At 54.8% G+C, this 12,657-nt stretch overlaps 2 protein-coding genes and 8 non-coding genes across 10 annotated transcripts in view; 9 read left to right on the top strand and 1 right to left on the bottom strand.

Annotated features, from left to right (window-relative positions):
- LASP1 (LIM and SH3 protein 1) overlaps positions 1-1,604 on the bottom strand; it is a 32,068-nt gene extending 30,464 nt beyond the window's left edge. Inside the window, exon 1 of the mRNA XM_088179766.1 lies at positions 1,383-1,604. Within this exon, the coding sequence (XP_088035892.1) occupies positions 1,383-1,451 (69 nt within the window). The 5' untranslated portion in view covers positions 1,452-1,604. The remainder of the gene's footprint in view (positions 1-1,382) is intronic.
- A 270-nt stretch (positions 1,605-1,874) lies between these two features.
- On the top strand, positions 1,875-1,946 carry TRNAC-GCA (transfer RNA cysteine (anticodon GCA)). Its single transcript has one exon. It is a non-coding gene; the product is annotated as a tRNA-Cys (tRNA).
- A 197-nt stretch (positions 1,947-2,143) lies between these two features.
- On the top strand, positions 2,144-2,215 carry TRNAC-GCA (transfer RNA cysteine (anticodon GCA)). The gene has a single exon. It is a non-coding gene; the product is annotated as a tRNA-Cys (tRNA).
- Positions 2,216-2,399: 184 nt separating this feature from the next.
- On the top strand, positions 2,400-4,895 carry RPL23 (ribosomal protein L23). The gene is made up of 5 exons (XM_014885527.2): positions 2,400-2,477; positions 2,712-2,795; positions 3,478-3,606; positions 4,353-4,466; positions 4,757-4,895. Exons 1-5 carry the CDS (start codon positions 2,465-2,467, stop codon positions 4,837-4,839), a joined length of 423 nt encoding a protein of 140 aa, XP_014741013.1. The 5' UTR covers positions 2,400-2,464; the 3' UTR covers positions 4,840-4,895.
- A 2,042-nt stretch (positions 4,896-6,937) lies between these two features.
- On the top strand, positions 6,938-7,009 carry TRNAC-GCA (transfer RNA cysteine (anticodon GCA)). Its single transcript has one exon. It is a non-coding gene; the product is annotated as a tRNA-Cys (tRNA).
- A 3,395-nt stretch (positions 7,010-10,404) lies between these two features.
- TRNAC-GCA (transfer RNA cysteine (anticodon GCA)) lies at positions 10,405-10,476 on the top strand. The gene has a single exon. It is a non-coding gene; the product is annotated as a tRNA-Cys (tRNA).
- Positions 10,477-11,151: 675 nt separating this feature from the next.
- TRNAC-GCA (transfer RNA cysteine (anticodon GCA)) lies at positions 11,152-11,223 on the top strand. Its single transcript has one exon. It is a non-coding gene; the product is annotated as a tRNA-Cys (tRNA).
- A 413-nt stretch (positions 11,224-11,636) lies between these two features.
- TRNAC-GCA (transfer RNA cysteine (anticodon GCA)) lies at positions 11,637-11,708 on the top strand. The gene has a single exon. It is a non-coding gene; the product is annotated as a tRNA-Cys (tRNA).
- A 362-nt stretch (positions 11,709-12,070) lies between these two features.
- On the top strand, positions 12,071-12,142 carry TRNAC-GCA (transfer RNA cysteine (anticodon GCA)). The gene has a single exon. It is a non-coding gene; the product is annotated as a tRNA-Cys (tRNA).
- Positions 12,143-12,483: 341 nt separating this feature from the next.
- Positions 12,484-12,555, top strand: TRNAC-GCA (transfer RNA cysteine (anticodon GCA)). Its single transcript has one exon. It is a non-coding gene; the product is annotated as a tRNA-Cys (tRNA).
- Positions 12,556-12,657: the final 102 nt, after the last annotated feature.

Here is a 12,657-nt window from a genome sequence, read left to right as displayed (position 1 = left end):
CTCTCGTTCCATTCCAAATATCCACAGTCCCAAACCCCTTTTCCCTTCCAAATATCCCCAAACCCTTCCCTTCCTTTTATCCACAGTCTCAAACCCCTTTCCCCTCTAAATATCCACAGTCCCAAACCCCTTTTCTCTTCCAAATATCCACAGTCTCAAACCCTTCCATTCCAAACATTCCCAAACCCTTCCCCTCCTTTTATCCACACCCCCCAATTCCCGTTTCCCTTCCAGTTACCCCCAACCCCTTTTCCCTCCCTGTTATCCCCAAATCCCAGCAGCTCCTGGAGTTTTTAGGGCACAGAGCCACCGGCTGCCCCCAAATCCCGGGATCAGGGGTGAGAGTTCAGCTCCCAGCCATTCCCAGCCTCAGGAAGAAACATCATCCCTTAAAAATGCGAGCAACAGGGTCTGCCGGAGCTCAGGAATGCCGCTGGAGAGCGGGGCGTTCTTCCCAGTTACTTTTTTTAGTCCCTAAACTGGTTGTCCCAGAAGCCTGGGAGAGGAGGGGGAGGAGAGGAAAAAGTAAATCCCATGGGAAGAGCACCGGGAATGGAGACCCAGCATCACCTTCCCCACCTCCAGCTTCCAGCAGAGCTTTGGTTTGGATTGGAAAATACTCAAAAAAAAAAAACAAAAACCCAAAAAAATACTCCAGGTTTAGGGAGGCAGCCCCGGAGTGTAAGGATGGGATTTTGGAACAGAGAAGTATCAATCGGGATGGAAGATTTGGAAGGGAAAAGAAAAGAAAAGGGGAAAAAAAAAAAAAAAGGGGAAAAAGCTCGATAATGGAAACCAGATGAGGTTCCCGGCTTTAGGGAAGCGTTAACTGTTGCTTTCCTCGGGCCTTCACACGGACGTGCTGCCTTTGAATCGGCGACATCGAAATAAATAAAAATATTTGCCACGGAAGGAAGAGCTGGGGATGCCGCCAGAGCCCCCCCGGGTAAAAATCTCCGTCCCTGTCCCCTCCCTGGGGACACCGGGGGGCTCCTGGGACCCCCAGGAAAAGGGGGCTGGGGGGGGGACCCAAATTCCCTGGGGTCCCCCCCGGGACAATGGGGTCCCACCGCGAAGGGATTCGGGGTGGAAATACCCGCGGGAAAAGCGGGGAGTGGGGTGGGAAGCGTGGAAATAATCCCGGGAATAGGATTGGGGGCGGGGGGAGGGAGAGCCGTGTCCATAAGGAAGTGCCACCCGTGGGGGGCTGGAATGCTGGGGGAGACCCCCAGGACAACGAAATTCCTGGGGAAAATCCCCAAGAACGGGGGTGAGGAGAGAAACCATCCCATGCAGAGGCGATCCTATGGAGGAAAAAAAAAAAACCAAAAAAAACCCCAAATTCTTATCCCAATCCCCACGTGCGACCCTGCGGAGCTCACCTTGTCCAAGCAGTTCACCTTCTCCGTGGGGTACACGATCTTCCCGCAGCGCGCACAGTTGGGGTTCATGGCCGAAAAATTCGCGTGCAAGGAGGAGGGGGAAAAAAATAAAAATTAAAAGAAAAAAAAAAAAAAAATTAAAAAATAAAATAAAAAAAATCACTCCCACCCTCCTCCTTCGCCGCCTTCCTCTTCTTCCACTGAGCCGCCGCCCGCGATGTCGCGACTTTAAATAGTCGGGAAGGGGCGGGGGGGGAGGAAAATGGGCGGAGCGCGCACCCGCGCGTGCGCGAGCGGGGTGCGCGCCCCTGGGGGGCGCAGCGCTGAGCTGGAACAACCCCAAAAAGGGCTGAAAACGGCATAAAAACCGCAAAAAAAAAAAAAAAAACTAAAAAAAAAATCCTACGCGGCGGGCGAGGCGGGATTCGAACCGGTGACCTTTGGGGGAGCGGCGGGTGTAGAGGGGATTCCCGGCGGAAGCGCGCGGCGAGCGGGGGTATAGCTCAGTGGTAGAGCATTTGACTGCAGATCAAGAGGTCCCTGGTTCAAATCCGGGTGCCCCCTCAGTGAGTGTTTTGTTTTTTTTTAATCTTTTTTTTCCGTTTTTTTCGGTGTTTTTTGGTCGGTGTTTCCGGGGTTGGGGGGGATGAGGCGGGAAGGCCGCGTTTGCACGCGCGCGGCCCCCGTTCCGTGCACAGAGCGGGGATGGCGCAGGCGCGGAGTGAGCCCTAAATGGAGTCCAGCTCCGGCGGCCCTCCAGCGGGGGTATAGCTCAGTGGTAGAGCATTTGACTGCAGATCAAGAGGTCCCCGGTTCAAATCCGGGTGCCCCCTTGTTTTACCTTTTTATTTTTTTTTCCTCTCCCTTTACCCAACGTCTTCTCGCCCGACTTATCCCCTGGTTTTTCTTTCCATCCCCGCCGCCCCCTCCCGGTGTTCCCGGTATTCCCGGTGTTCCTGGTGCTCCCGGTGCTCCCGGTACCGCTGAGGGCGCCGCGTTTCCCGCCGCCGCTAGGGGGCGCCGCGCGCGGCGAGGCGGGACGGGCGCGTCACGTCACTTCCGCCGCCTCTTCCGGCGCCAAGATGTCGAAGCGAGGTGAGGCGGGCGCTGCTCTCCGCCACCATCCGGCTCCATCCGCCGCCATCCTGTGTCCCCGTGGCCGCTCCGGCGCAGCGGGGACCCGGGGACAGGCACCGGAGCCCGGGCGGGAGCGGATGTCACGGGTGATGTCGCCGTCGCCCTCCCCGTGAGGCGCGGGGCGGGCTCCGCGCTGGCCGCGGCCGCGTCGTGAGGCGGTGCCGGGGCCTTAACGCTCTTCTCGACCCGCAGGACGCGGAGGTTCGTCCGGGGCCAAGTTCCGCATCTCCCTGGGTCTCCCGGTGGGGGCCGTGATCAACTGCGCCGACAACACCGGTGAGTGCGGGGCTGGAAGCGAGGGGGCGGCGGGAGAGACACCCCGGGAACCGGGAGAGGCCCGGGGGAAAGGGCCCGTCAGTAACGGAGACCGCGAGGTGTTCAGTGAATTCCAAACCTCCGCGTTCCCTCTGGAATACGTCACTGGGCCTGTGCTGGTGGCAGCGCGACACGAGAAGCTGTCCCCGGTTATCCCGGGATAAGGATAGTGCTGCTCCCCGGGTATCCCGGGATAAGGGCGGCGCTGCTCCCCGGTTATCCCGGGATAAGGACAGTGCTGCTCCCCGGTTATCCCGGGATAAGGACAGTGCTGCTCCCCGGTTATCCCGGGATAAGGACAGTGTGCTCCCCGGTTATCCCGGGATAAGGACAGCAGTGCTCCCCGGTTATCCCGGGATAAGGATAGTGCTGCTCCCCGGTTATCCCGGGATAAGGACAGCAGTGCTCCCCGGTTATCCCGGGATAAGGACAGCAGTGCTCCCCGGTTATCCCGGGATAAGGACAGCAGTGCTCCCCGGTTATCCCGGGATAAGGACAGTGTGCTCCCCGGTTATCCCGGGATAAGGACAGCAGTGCTCCCCGGTTATCCCGGGATAAGGACAGTGTGCTCCCCGGTTATCCCGGGATAAGGACAGTGTGCTCCCCGGTTATCCCGGGATAACGGCGCCGCCGCTCTCCGCAGGGGCCAAGAACCTGTACATCATCTCCGTGAAGGGCATCAAGGGCCGGCTGAACCGGCTGCCGGCGGCCGGCGTGGGTGACATGGTGATGGCCACGGTGAAGAAGGGCAAGCCCGAGCTGAGGAAGAAGGGTGGGTGCCAGCGTGGCTGTCGCGGGAATGTCGCGGGAATGTCACCTCCCCCCTTCTGTAAAGCACTCGTTGGGTCCGTGCCGTGGCTCAGGGAGTTGTCGTGGAAGGGCAGAGCAAAGGCGCCGCTTTTGGGTGAAGTGGCAGCTGCTGGTGCTGTTGATTTCAATCAGCGGTGGGACATTTTTGGGTTTGGGACCTTCAAATCCTGTCCGTGGTCACGGATCTCTGCCACTGTCCCGAGTGGCTCCTGGTCCAGCCTGGCCTGGGACACTTCCAGGGATCCGGGAATTCCACCCTGTGGCAGGGAGGAATTCATTCCCAAAATCTCCTCCTGAGGACATTTCTCTACCTGTAAAAGAGGAGTGATGTCACGTGGATTTAAAAGTAAAAATTATGGAATCACTGAATTATTGGGGTGGGAAGGGACCTTAAATCCCAAACAGGTCCACCCCCTGCTCCTTCTCCAGAGGAGTTTTTGCTGAATATTGTTTGTGAATAAATAATTTATTTCAAAATAAAGGTGGGGAAGCTGAAGAACCCTGGATTTTCCAAGTGTAGATGCAGCTCCAAGTTTTACATGGGAACCATTGACCACAAAGTGTAACCTTTTAGCAAAACACCACAAACACGAGGTGCAAAACAAAACCCACCCTTTATTTGTGCTCTGGCTTTGATTGCTGTGGGGTGTGTCAGGGATGTGTGCCCATCCTGAGGGCTGTGACATTTTTATTTTTTTTTCCTCACAGTGCATCCAGCAGTGGTGATCAGGCAGAGGAAATCGTACAGGAGAAAAGATGGAGTGTTCCTGTACTTCGAGGACAACGCGGGAGTGATTGTAAATAACAAAGGGGAAATGAAAGGTGAGGCTGGGGGCTGTGTCCTGCTGGGAACACGGCGGGGAGGGGGGTTGGCAGTGCCACAGGGCACTCAGAGAGTGGGATTTGAGGTGGGAAATGCTGCCCTGAATCACAGAATTCCACCGGGGTTTGGTTGGAAAGGAGCTCAAAGCTCATCCTAGGGATGTCTCCCACTATTCCAGGCTGCTCCAAGCCTGGCCTTGGACACTTGCAGGGATCCAGGAGCAGCCCCAGCTTCTCTGGGAATTCCATGCCAGCCTCTCAGCCCCTGTGGTGTTGTCCCTGTTTTCCAGGCTCAGCCATCACTGGCCCCGTGGCCAAGGAATGTGCAGATCTGTGGCCCAGGATCGCCTCCAACGCCGGGAGCATCGCCTGATCCCCACCCTCATCCTGCCCCTGGCCAGGGACACAAAATAAAACTCCTCCTGCCAACTCACTGGTGTTTTTTCTTGCCAAATAGAAGCAGGATTGTGCTGGGAAGAAATTCTGTGTCTTTATGGAGCTCCAGCTGGAAAATGGGATTGGGGGGATTTAAACAGCTGTTTTTTCAGGCAGGTCCCTAAAGAAGCCCTGGATTTAGTGACCCTGAATGGATGCCTTGTGTGAGGGGAGCTGGGAGGGGTCTGTGGCAGCTCTGCCTTTGTGCAGGAACTCCCAGAGTTGGAGAATTCCCAGAATTTTCTTCCAGAATGGGCATTATTTAAGTGTTGAGAGTGAAACAGTGCCCGAGGCTGAGCTGCCCTGGGAGCTGCAGGGTTCAGTGGGACCCGAGGGACGTGGGGACACCACTGCTGTCACCTGAGGAGTGCCTGGAGCCAATTGCACCTGAGCTGAGCTCGGGATCAGCCCAGAACCTGCAGGAGCAGAGTGGGAAGGGATGGCCAGGGAAAAGCTTGGGCTGTTTGTGGTTTTCCTGCTGTTCCTGGAGCAAAGGGAATGGTTTGGGTGGGAGCTGTGATTTCCTGGCCCACAGCAAGGGGGGAGCCTCATCCCTGAGCCCACAGGTGACACTGGGGTGGCTTTGCCCTGGGTTTGGGGCCCTGGTGCCTGAAGGGCTGCCCTGACTCCAAATCATGGGGCAGGAAAAGGGGGAATCCCAGCACTGCAATTCCTGCCTCCAGCTGGCACCGAGCTGGTCCTGCTGCACTTCTGGAGATCCCTGATGGTCCTGTGGCCATTCCTGATGGTCCTGTGCCATTCCTGATGCTCCTGTGGCCGTTCCTGATGGTTCTGTGCCATTCCTGATGGTTCTGTGCCATTCCTGATGGTTCTGTGCCATTCCTGATGGTCCTGTGCCATTCCTGATGGTCCTGTGGCCATTCCTGATGGTCCTGTGCCATTCCTGATGCCTTCTGTGCCATTCCTGATGTTCCTGTTCCATTCCTGATGGTCCTGTGGCCATTCCTGATGCTCCTGTGGCCATTCCAGATGTTTCTGTGCCATTCCTGATGCTTATATGCTGCCCATTCCCAGTGATTTGGTGTCATTCCTGATGGTTCTGTGCCATCCATTCCAGATGTTCCTGTTCCCTTTCTGATTCCTGTGCTACCCTGATGATTTTGTGCCATTCTCGATGCCTTTTGTTCTGCCCATTCCTGACATTTTGTGCCATTCCCGACGTTCCTGTGCCATTCCCGAGGATTTCATTCCACTCCTGATACCTTCTGTGCCATTCCCGAGGATTTCATGCCATTCCTGACGGTTCTGTGCCATTCCCGATGTTCCTGTCCCATTCCCGATGTTTTGGTGCCGAGGTCACAGCGGGGAAGGCAGCCACAAACCCCCTGGCCCCGATTTGGGAGGGGTTTTAAACCTCTCTGACCGTTCCCGGTGGATTTCTGGCTATTTGGGGATATTTTGGGATATTTCTGGATATCCCAGAGCTGGGTGCAGGCAGCAGGAGGAAACCTGGCTGAGGATTTGCACATGCTGAGGGTCACTCCCTCTGCTCTCCGCAGGGGTTTGGAGCAGGAGAGCGCCCGTGGATCATTCCCTGGAGCCTCTGCAAGGGCTCTGGGTGCGATCCCAACATTCCAAACCTGCAGCTGGAGGGGATTCCTGTCTTCCCAAGAAGGGATCATCACTGCAGAGTTTCATGTAAGGAACCTGCCCAATAAAGCTGCTCTCGTGGCTCACTTTGAACATTCCTGCTTTGTGAAAGTTTTCTCCACAGCTTAAAAATTAAACATTTTGGGGGGGGGGGATTTTTGGAGGCTGTGGCAGTAATTCCTGAGCCAGGCTGGGCACGCCCTGAGACCTGCGGTGACATTGTGAAGTCCCTGCTGGAAATGTTCCTTTCCTTTGCCCACATTTGGGGATTTTTAGAGGGAATCAGGTGGGAATTCAGTACCTGCCTCACCGGGAGGGAGGGCTGGGATGTGACAGCCAGCCCTGGAATGTGACAGAGCCACGTCAGTGGCCACAAGGAGCCTCACCTGGCCATGAGGAGCCTCACCTGCTTACCTTGCCCAGGTGGGGGTATAGCTCAGTGGTAGAGCATTTGACTGCAGATCAAGAGGTCCCCGGTTCAAATCCGGGTGCCCCCTCTCTTTTTCCATCTTTTTATCCCCAAAAATGGGGTTGGGAGCCCGGAATTCCCAGATTTCCCCCCACCCCAAGCCGTGCTGTGCCTGCTGGCCAGAGGGGACGCAGCAGATTCCCAGCAGGGCAGAGCAGCACCAGGGGCTGGTGGTGAGGAAAGGGATGAGGATTTTGGGAGGATTTGGATTTTGTGCTGGGATTAATTAGCGGAGTTCTGCTGGGATGGTAATGAGCAGGGAGATTCCTGCTGGGAATGGCCATGGAAAGCAGGGGGAGCATGGAAAGCTCAGTGGGAGAGAATTTGCAGATCAAGAGGGCCCTGGTTCAACTCCAGGTGCCCCCTCTTTTCTCCTCCTTTTCCTCTTTATCCAACCTTCCTATGGCCCAAATCCTTCAGGGGAAGGTTGGGAAGCTGCTGTGGGATGTGGGAGTTGTGCTGGGCAGGGAATGTGGGGTGGGAGCACCGAGGCCCTGGAGAAGAGCAGGGGCCGTGCCCCGGGTGAGGAATCCCGGGGAAATCGGGGTCTGCCCGAGCCCCGCTCTGGGCTGAATGATCCGGGGGGAGGAATTCTCTGGAATGGGGAAAACTCAACCCGGACCCGGGCTGGAATCCGGAACGGGGGAAAACAGGGAATGGATCCGGGCTGGAATCCGGAATGGGGGAAAACGGGGAATGGATCCGGGCTGGAATCCGGAACGGGGGAAAACAGGGAATGGATCCAGGCTGGAATCCGGAATGGGGGAAAACGGGGAATGGATCCGGGCTGGAATCAGGAATGGGGGAAAACAGGGAATGGATCCGGGCTGGAATCCGGAATGGGGGAAAACAGGGAATGGATCCGGGCTGGAATCCGGAACGGGGGAAAACAGGGAATGGATCCAGGCTGGAATCCGGAATGGGGGAAAACGGGGAATGGATCCGGGCTGGAATCAGGAATGCGGGAAAACAGGGAATGGATCCGGGCTGGAATCCGGAATGGGGGAAAACAGGGAATGGATCCGGGCTGGAATCAGGAATGGGGGAAAACAGGGAATGGATCCGGGCTGGAATCCGGAATGGGGGAAAACGGGGAATGGATCCGGGCTGGAATCAGGAATGGGGGAAAACAGGGAATGGATCCAGGCTGGAATCCGGAATGGGGGAAAACAGGGAATGGATCCAGGCTGGAATCCGGAACGAGGGAAAACGGGGAATGGATCCGGGCTGGAATCAGGAATGGGGGAAAACAGGGAATGGATCCGGGCTGGAATCCGGAACGGGGGAAAACGGGGAATGGATCCGGGCTGGAATCCGGAACGGGGGAAAACAGGGAATGGATCCGGGCTGGAATCCGGAATGGGGGAAAAGCGGGAATGGATCCGGGCTGGAATCCGGAATGGGGGAAAACGGGGAATGGATCCAGGCTGGAATCCGGAATGGGGGGAAAAGCGGGAATGGATCCAGGCTGGAATCCGGAATGGGGAAATACCGGGAATGGATCCGGGCTGGAATCCGGAATGGGGGAAAAGCAGGAATGGATCCGGGCTGGAATCCGGAATGGGGGAAAACAGGAAATGGATCCGGGCTGGAATCAGGAATGGGGGAAAACAGGGAATGGATCCGGGCTGGAATCAGGAATGGGGGAAAACAGGGAATGGATCCAGGCTGGAATCCGGAATGGGGAAATACCAGGAATGGATCCGGGCTGGAATCCGGAATGGGGAAATACCGGGAATGGATCCGGGCTGGAATCCGGAATGGGGGAAAAGCAGGAATGGATCCGGGCTGGAATCCGGAATGGGGAAATACCAGGAATGGATCCGGGCTGGAATCCGGAATGGGGGAAAAGCGGGAATGGATCCAGGCTGGAATCCGGAATGGGGGAAAACGGGGAATGGATCCGGGCTGGAATCCGGAACGGGGGAAAACAGGGAATGGATCCGGGCTGGAATCCGGAATGGGGGAAAAGCGGGAATGGATCCGGGCTGGAATCCGGAATGGGGGAAAACGGGGAATGGATCCAGGCTGGAATCCGGAATGGGGGGAAAAGCGGGAATGGATCCAGGCTGGAATCCGGAATGGGGAAATACCGGGAATGGATCCGGGCTGGAATCCGGAATGGGGGAAAAGCAGGAATGGATCCAGGCTGGAATCCGGAATGGGGAAATACCAGGAATGGATCCGGGCTGGAATCCGGAATGGGGAAATACCGGGAATGGATCCGGGCTGGAATCCGGAATGGGGGAAAAGCAGGAATGGATCCGGGCTGGAATCCGGAATGGGGAAATACCAGGAATGGATCCGGGCTGGAATCCGGAATGGGGGAAAAGCGGGAATGGATCCAGGCTGGAATCCGGAATGGGGGAAAACCAGGAATGGATCCGGGCTGGAATCCGGGATGGGGGAAAAGCGGGAATGGGGTAAAACCAGGAATGGATCCAGGCTGGAATCCGGAATGGGGAAATACCAGGAATGGATCCGGGCTGGAATCTGGAATGGGGAAAACCAGGAATGGATCCAGGCTGGAATATGGAATGGGGAAAACTGGGAATGGGGGAAAACCAGGAATAGATCCCGGCTGGAATATGGAATAGGGGAAAACCAGGAATGGATCCAGGCTGGAATCTGGAATGGGGAAAACTGAACCTTGGATCCGGGCTGGAATTTGGAATGGGCAAAACCCGGACTGGATAAAGGTGGGATTCGGGATGGGGGGAAAACCAGGACTGGAGCCTGGCTGGAATCTAGAATGGGGGAAAATTGAGACTGGATCAGGACCCGGATACAGAATGGAGCAAAATCCAGACAGGATCAGGGTGGGATACGGAATAGAGGAAAACCTGGATGGGATAACAGCCAAGACAGGGAATGGAAGAAGACCTGGACTGGATCAGAGAAGAATATGGAATGGAGGAAAACCCAGACTGGATCACAGCTGGAATATGGATTTGGGAGAAAACGAAATCTGGACTGGATTGCAGCCGATACATGGAATGGGGAAAAACCTGGACTGGATCACGATGAAGAAATGGAAGAGAGGAACACCCGGACCGGATTTTGAAGAGATAGGGAATGGAAGAAAACTCGGTCTGGATTGCAGTCAATATGGAATGGGGGAAAACCCGGACTGGAACAGGGTGGGATATGGTAAGGAGGAAAACCTGGACTGGATAATAGCCAGCATATGGAATGGGAAGAAATCTGAACTGGATCCAGCCAGGACATGGAATGGGGAATACCCCAGAGTGGATCAGGGCTGGGAAATGGAATGAAAGGAATCCCATTTGCCACATTTGATCCCATTTTATCCCTGCACCTTCAACAGGAGCTGCTGAGTAAAGGAATCCAACCCAGAGAGAGAAAAACTTCTCCCTTTCCCAAGAAATGTTTTTAGATTTCCCTGGCACAGGTCATTCCCCAGGGGGTATAGCTCAGTGGTAGAGCATTTGACTGCAGATCAAGAGGTCCCTGGTTCAACTCCAGGTGCCCCCTCTTTTCCTCCTCCTTTTCCCAAAATTTTCCCACAGGAAAAATCCCTGGAGAGCTCTGAGCTTGTGCTGTGTGGGGGGGCGTTGGTTCTGAGCACCCCAGGATCAGAGAAAAAAAAAAAAAACTGGGAAAGTTTTGGGGTTTTGCTCTCAGCCCTCACTGTCTGTGTGTCCTTAATTCTCTGTCCTCACCACCAGGATTTCTCATTTTTTCCATCATTCACCACCTTGAACTCCCTGTACCTTTCCCAGGCACTCCCTGGGCTGCACTGGGAGCTGTCAAGGAAAAGAATCCAATCCCTGGAACACAAAACTCTTTTCTTTCCCAATAAATATTTCAAATTTCCCTGGTGCAGGTGTTCAGCTCCAGGTGCTCCCTCTTCTGCTGCCTCTCCCTGGGGATTTTGGGGGGCTTTGGGCAGCTCAGCCTCCCCCCCCGCTCCTTCTTCTCCCTGCTGCCATCAGAGATGGGAGAGAGGGGGAAATGTCAGAGACTGCACCGAGGTTCAGAGTCCAGACTGGGACTGGGAGGAGCTGGGGAGGAACTGGGCCAAGGTGAGAGGGCAGGGACTCAGTGGCTGCTGCTGGAGCAGCAGGAGCCAATTCCTCAGGGACAGAGAACTCAGGGATTTGGGAAAAACATCCTTCAAATATTTTATTTTTCTCAGGAGCTGTCCCAGGGGGTATAGCTCAGTGGTAGAGCATTTGACTGCAGATCAAGAGGTCCCTGGTTCAACTCCAGGTGCCCCCTCTTTTTTTTTCCTCCTTCCACCTTCATTTTGCCAAAATCCTTCCCCAAAAAAAAAAAAAAAAGCTGGAGAGCTCTGGTTGGATCTGGTGACTTTGTTCTGTACCCTCAGTGATGGCTGGGACCTTCAACTTCAAAAGATTTGGGCTCTGACTGCTGGGAAAGTTCAGGGTTTGTGTTCTGTGTGAGAACCATTCGCTGCCTCTCCGTGCTTCCCTCTGTAGCAACTTTTCCCCCTAATTTTCTTTTTTTTCCCCAATTTTCTCCTCATTTTCATACCTAATTTGTGGTGTTTTACGCCCTCCCACGGGCACACTGAGGAGCACAGGGAGCTGTGGATTAAAGGAATCCAATCCATGCACAGAAAAACTCCTCACTTTGCAAATTAATGATTTTAAATCTCCCTGTCAGCCCAAGGGGGTATAGCTCAGTGGTAGAGCATTTGACTGCAGATCAAGAGGTCCCTGGTTCAACTCCAGGTGCCCCCTCTTTTCCTCTTCCTTTTCCCAAAATTTTCCCACAGGAAAAATCCCTGGAGAGCTCTGAGCTTGTGCTGTGTGGGGGGCGTTGGTTCTGAGCACCCCAGGATCAGAGAAAAAAAAAAAAAACTGGGAAAGTTTTGGGGTTGTGCTCTCAGCCCTCACTGTCTGTGTGTCCTTAATTCTCTGTCCTCATCACCAGGATTTCTCATTTTTTCCATCATTCACCACCTTGAACCCCTTGTACCTTTCCCAGGCACTCCCTGGGCTGCACTGGGAGCTGTGAAGGAAAAGAATCCAATCCCTGGAACACAAAACTTTTTTCTTTCCCAATAAATATTTCAAATTTCCCTGGTGCAGGAGCTGTCCCAGGGGGTATAGCTCAGTGGTAGAGCATTTGACTGCAGATCAAGAGGTCCCTGGTTCAACTCCAGGTGCCCCCTCTTTTCTCTTTATTTCTCCTCTTCCTTTTGCCCAAATCTTTCCTGGGAAGGTCCTGTGGGATGTGGGAGGTTGTGCTGGGCAGGGAATGTGGGGTGGAAGCACCAAGGCCCTGGAGAAGAGCAGGATTTTACACTGGGTGAGAACCACAGGCTCTGGGAGTGCCTTTCTCTGCTTTTAATTCTCTGTAGCCACCATTTACCAGAATTTCTCCTCATTCCCATCATTTCTCATAATTTCTCACAATTAATTTCCTGCACAGGCCTTTGGGGCCTGTCAAGTGAAGGGATCCAACCCACAGAGAGAAAAACCTGAGTCTCTAAAAATGACTTTAAATGTGTCAGGGGGTATAGCTCAGTGGTAGAGCATTTGACTGCAGATCAAGAGGTCCCTGGTTCAACTCCAGGTGCCCCCTTTCTCCCTTTTTTTCCCATGAAAAAAACGAGGAAGATTCCCTCTTTTTATACCCCCAGTGTCTGTGCCTGCAGAGCAGCAGGGCTGGAACCTGCAGGATTCC

Source organism: Sturnus vulgaris, chromosome 27 (genome assembly GCF_052056855.1).
Source record: "Sturnus vulgaris isolate bStuVul1 chromosome 27, bStuVul1.hap1, whole genome shotgun sequence".
NCBI lineage: Eukaryota > Metazoa > Chordata > Aves > Passeriformes > Sturnidae > Sturnus > Sturnus vulgaris.
Note: the sequence above shows the minus strand (reverse complement) of the source record. Positions and strands in the feature narration are given on the sequence as shown.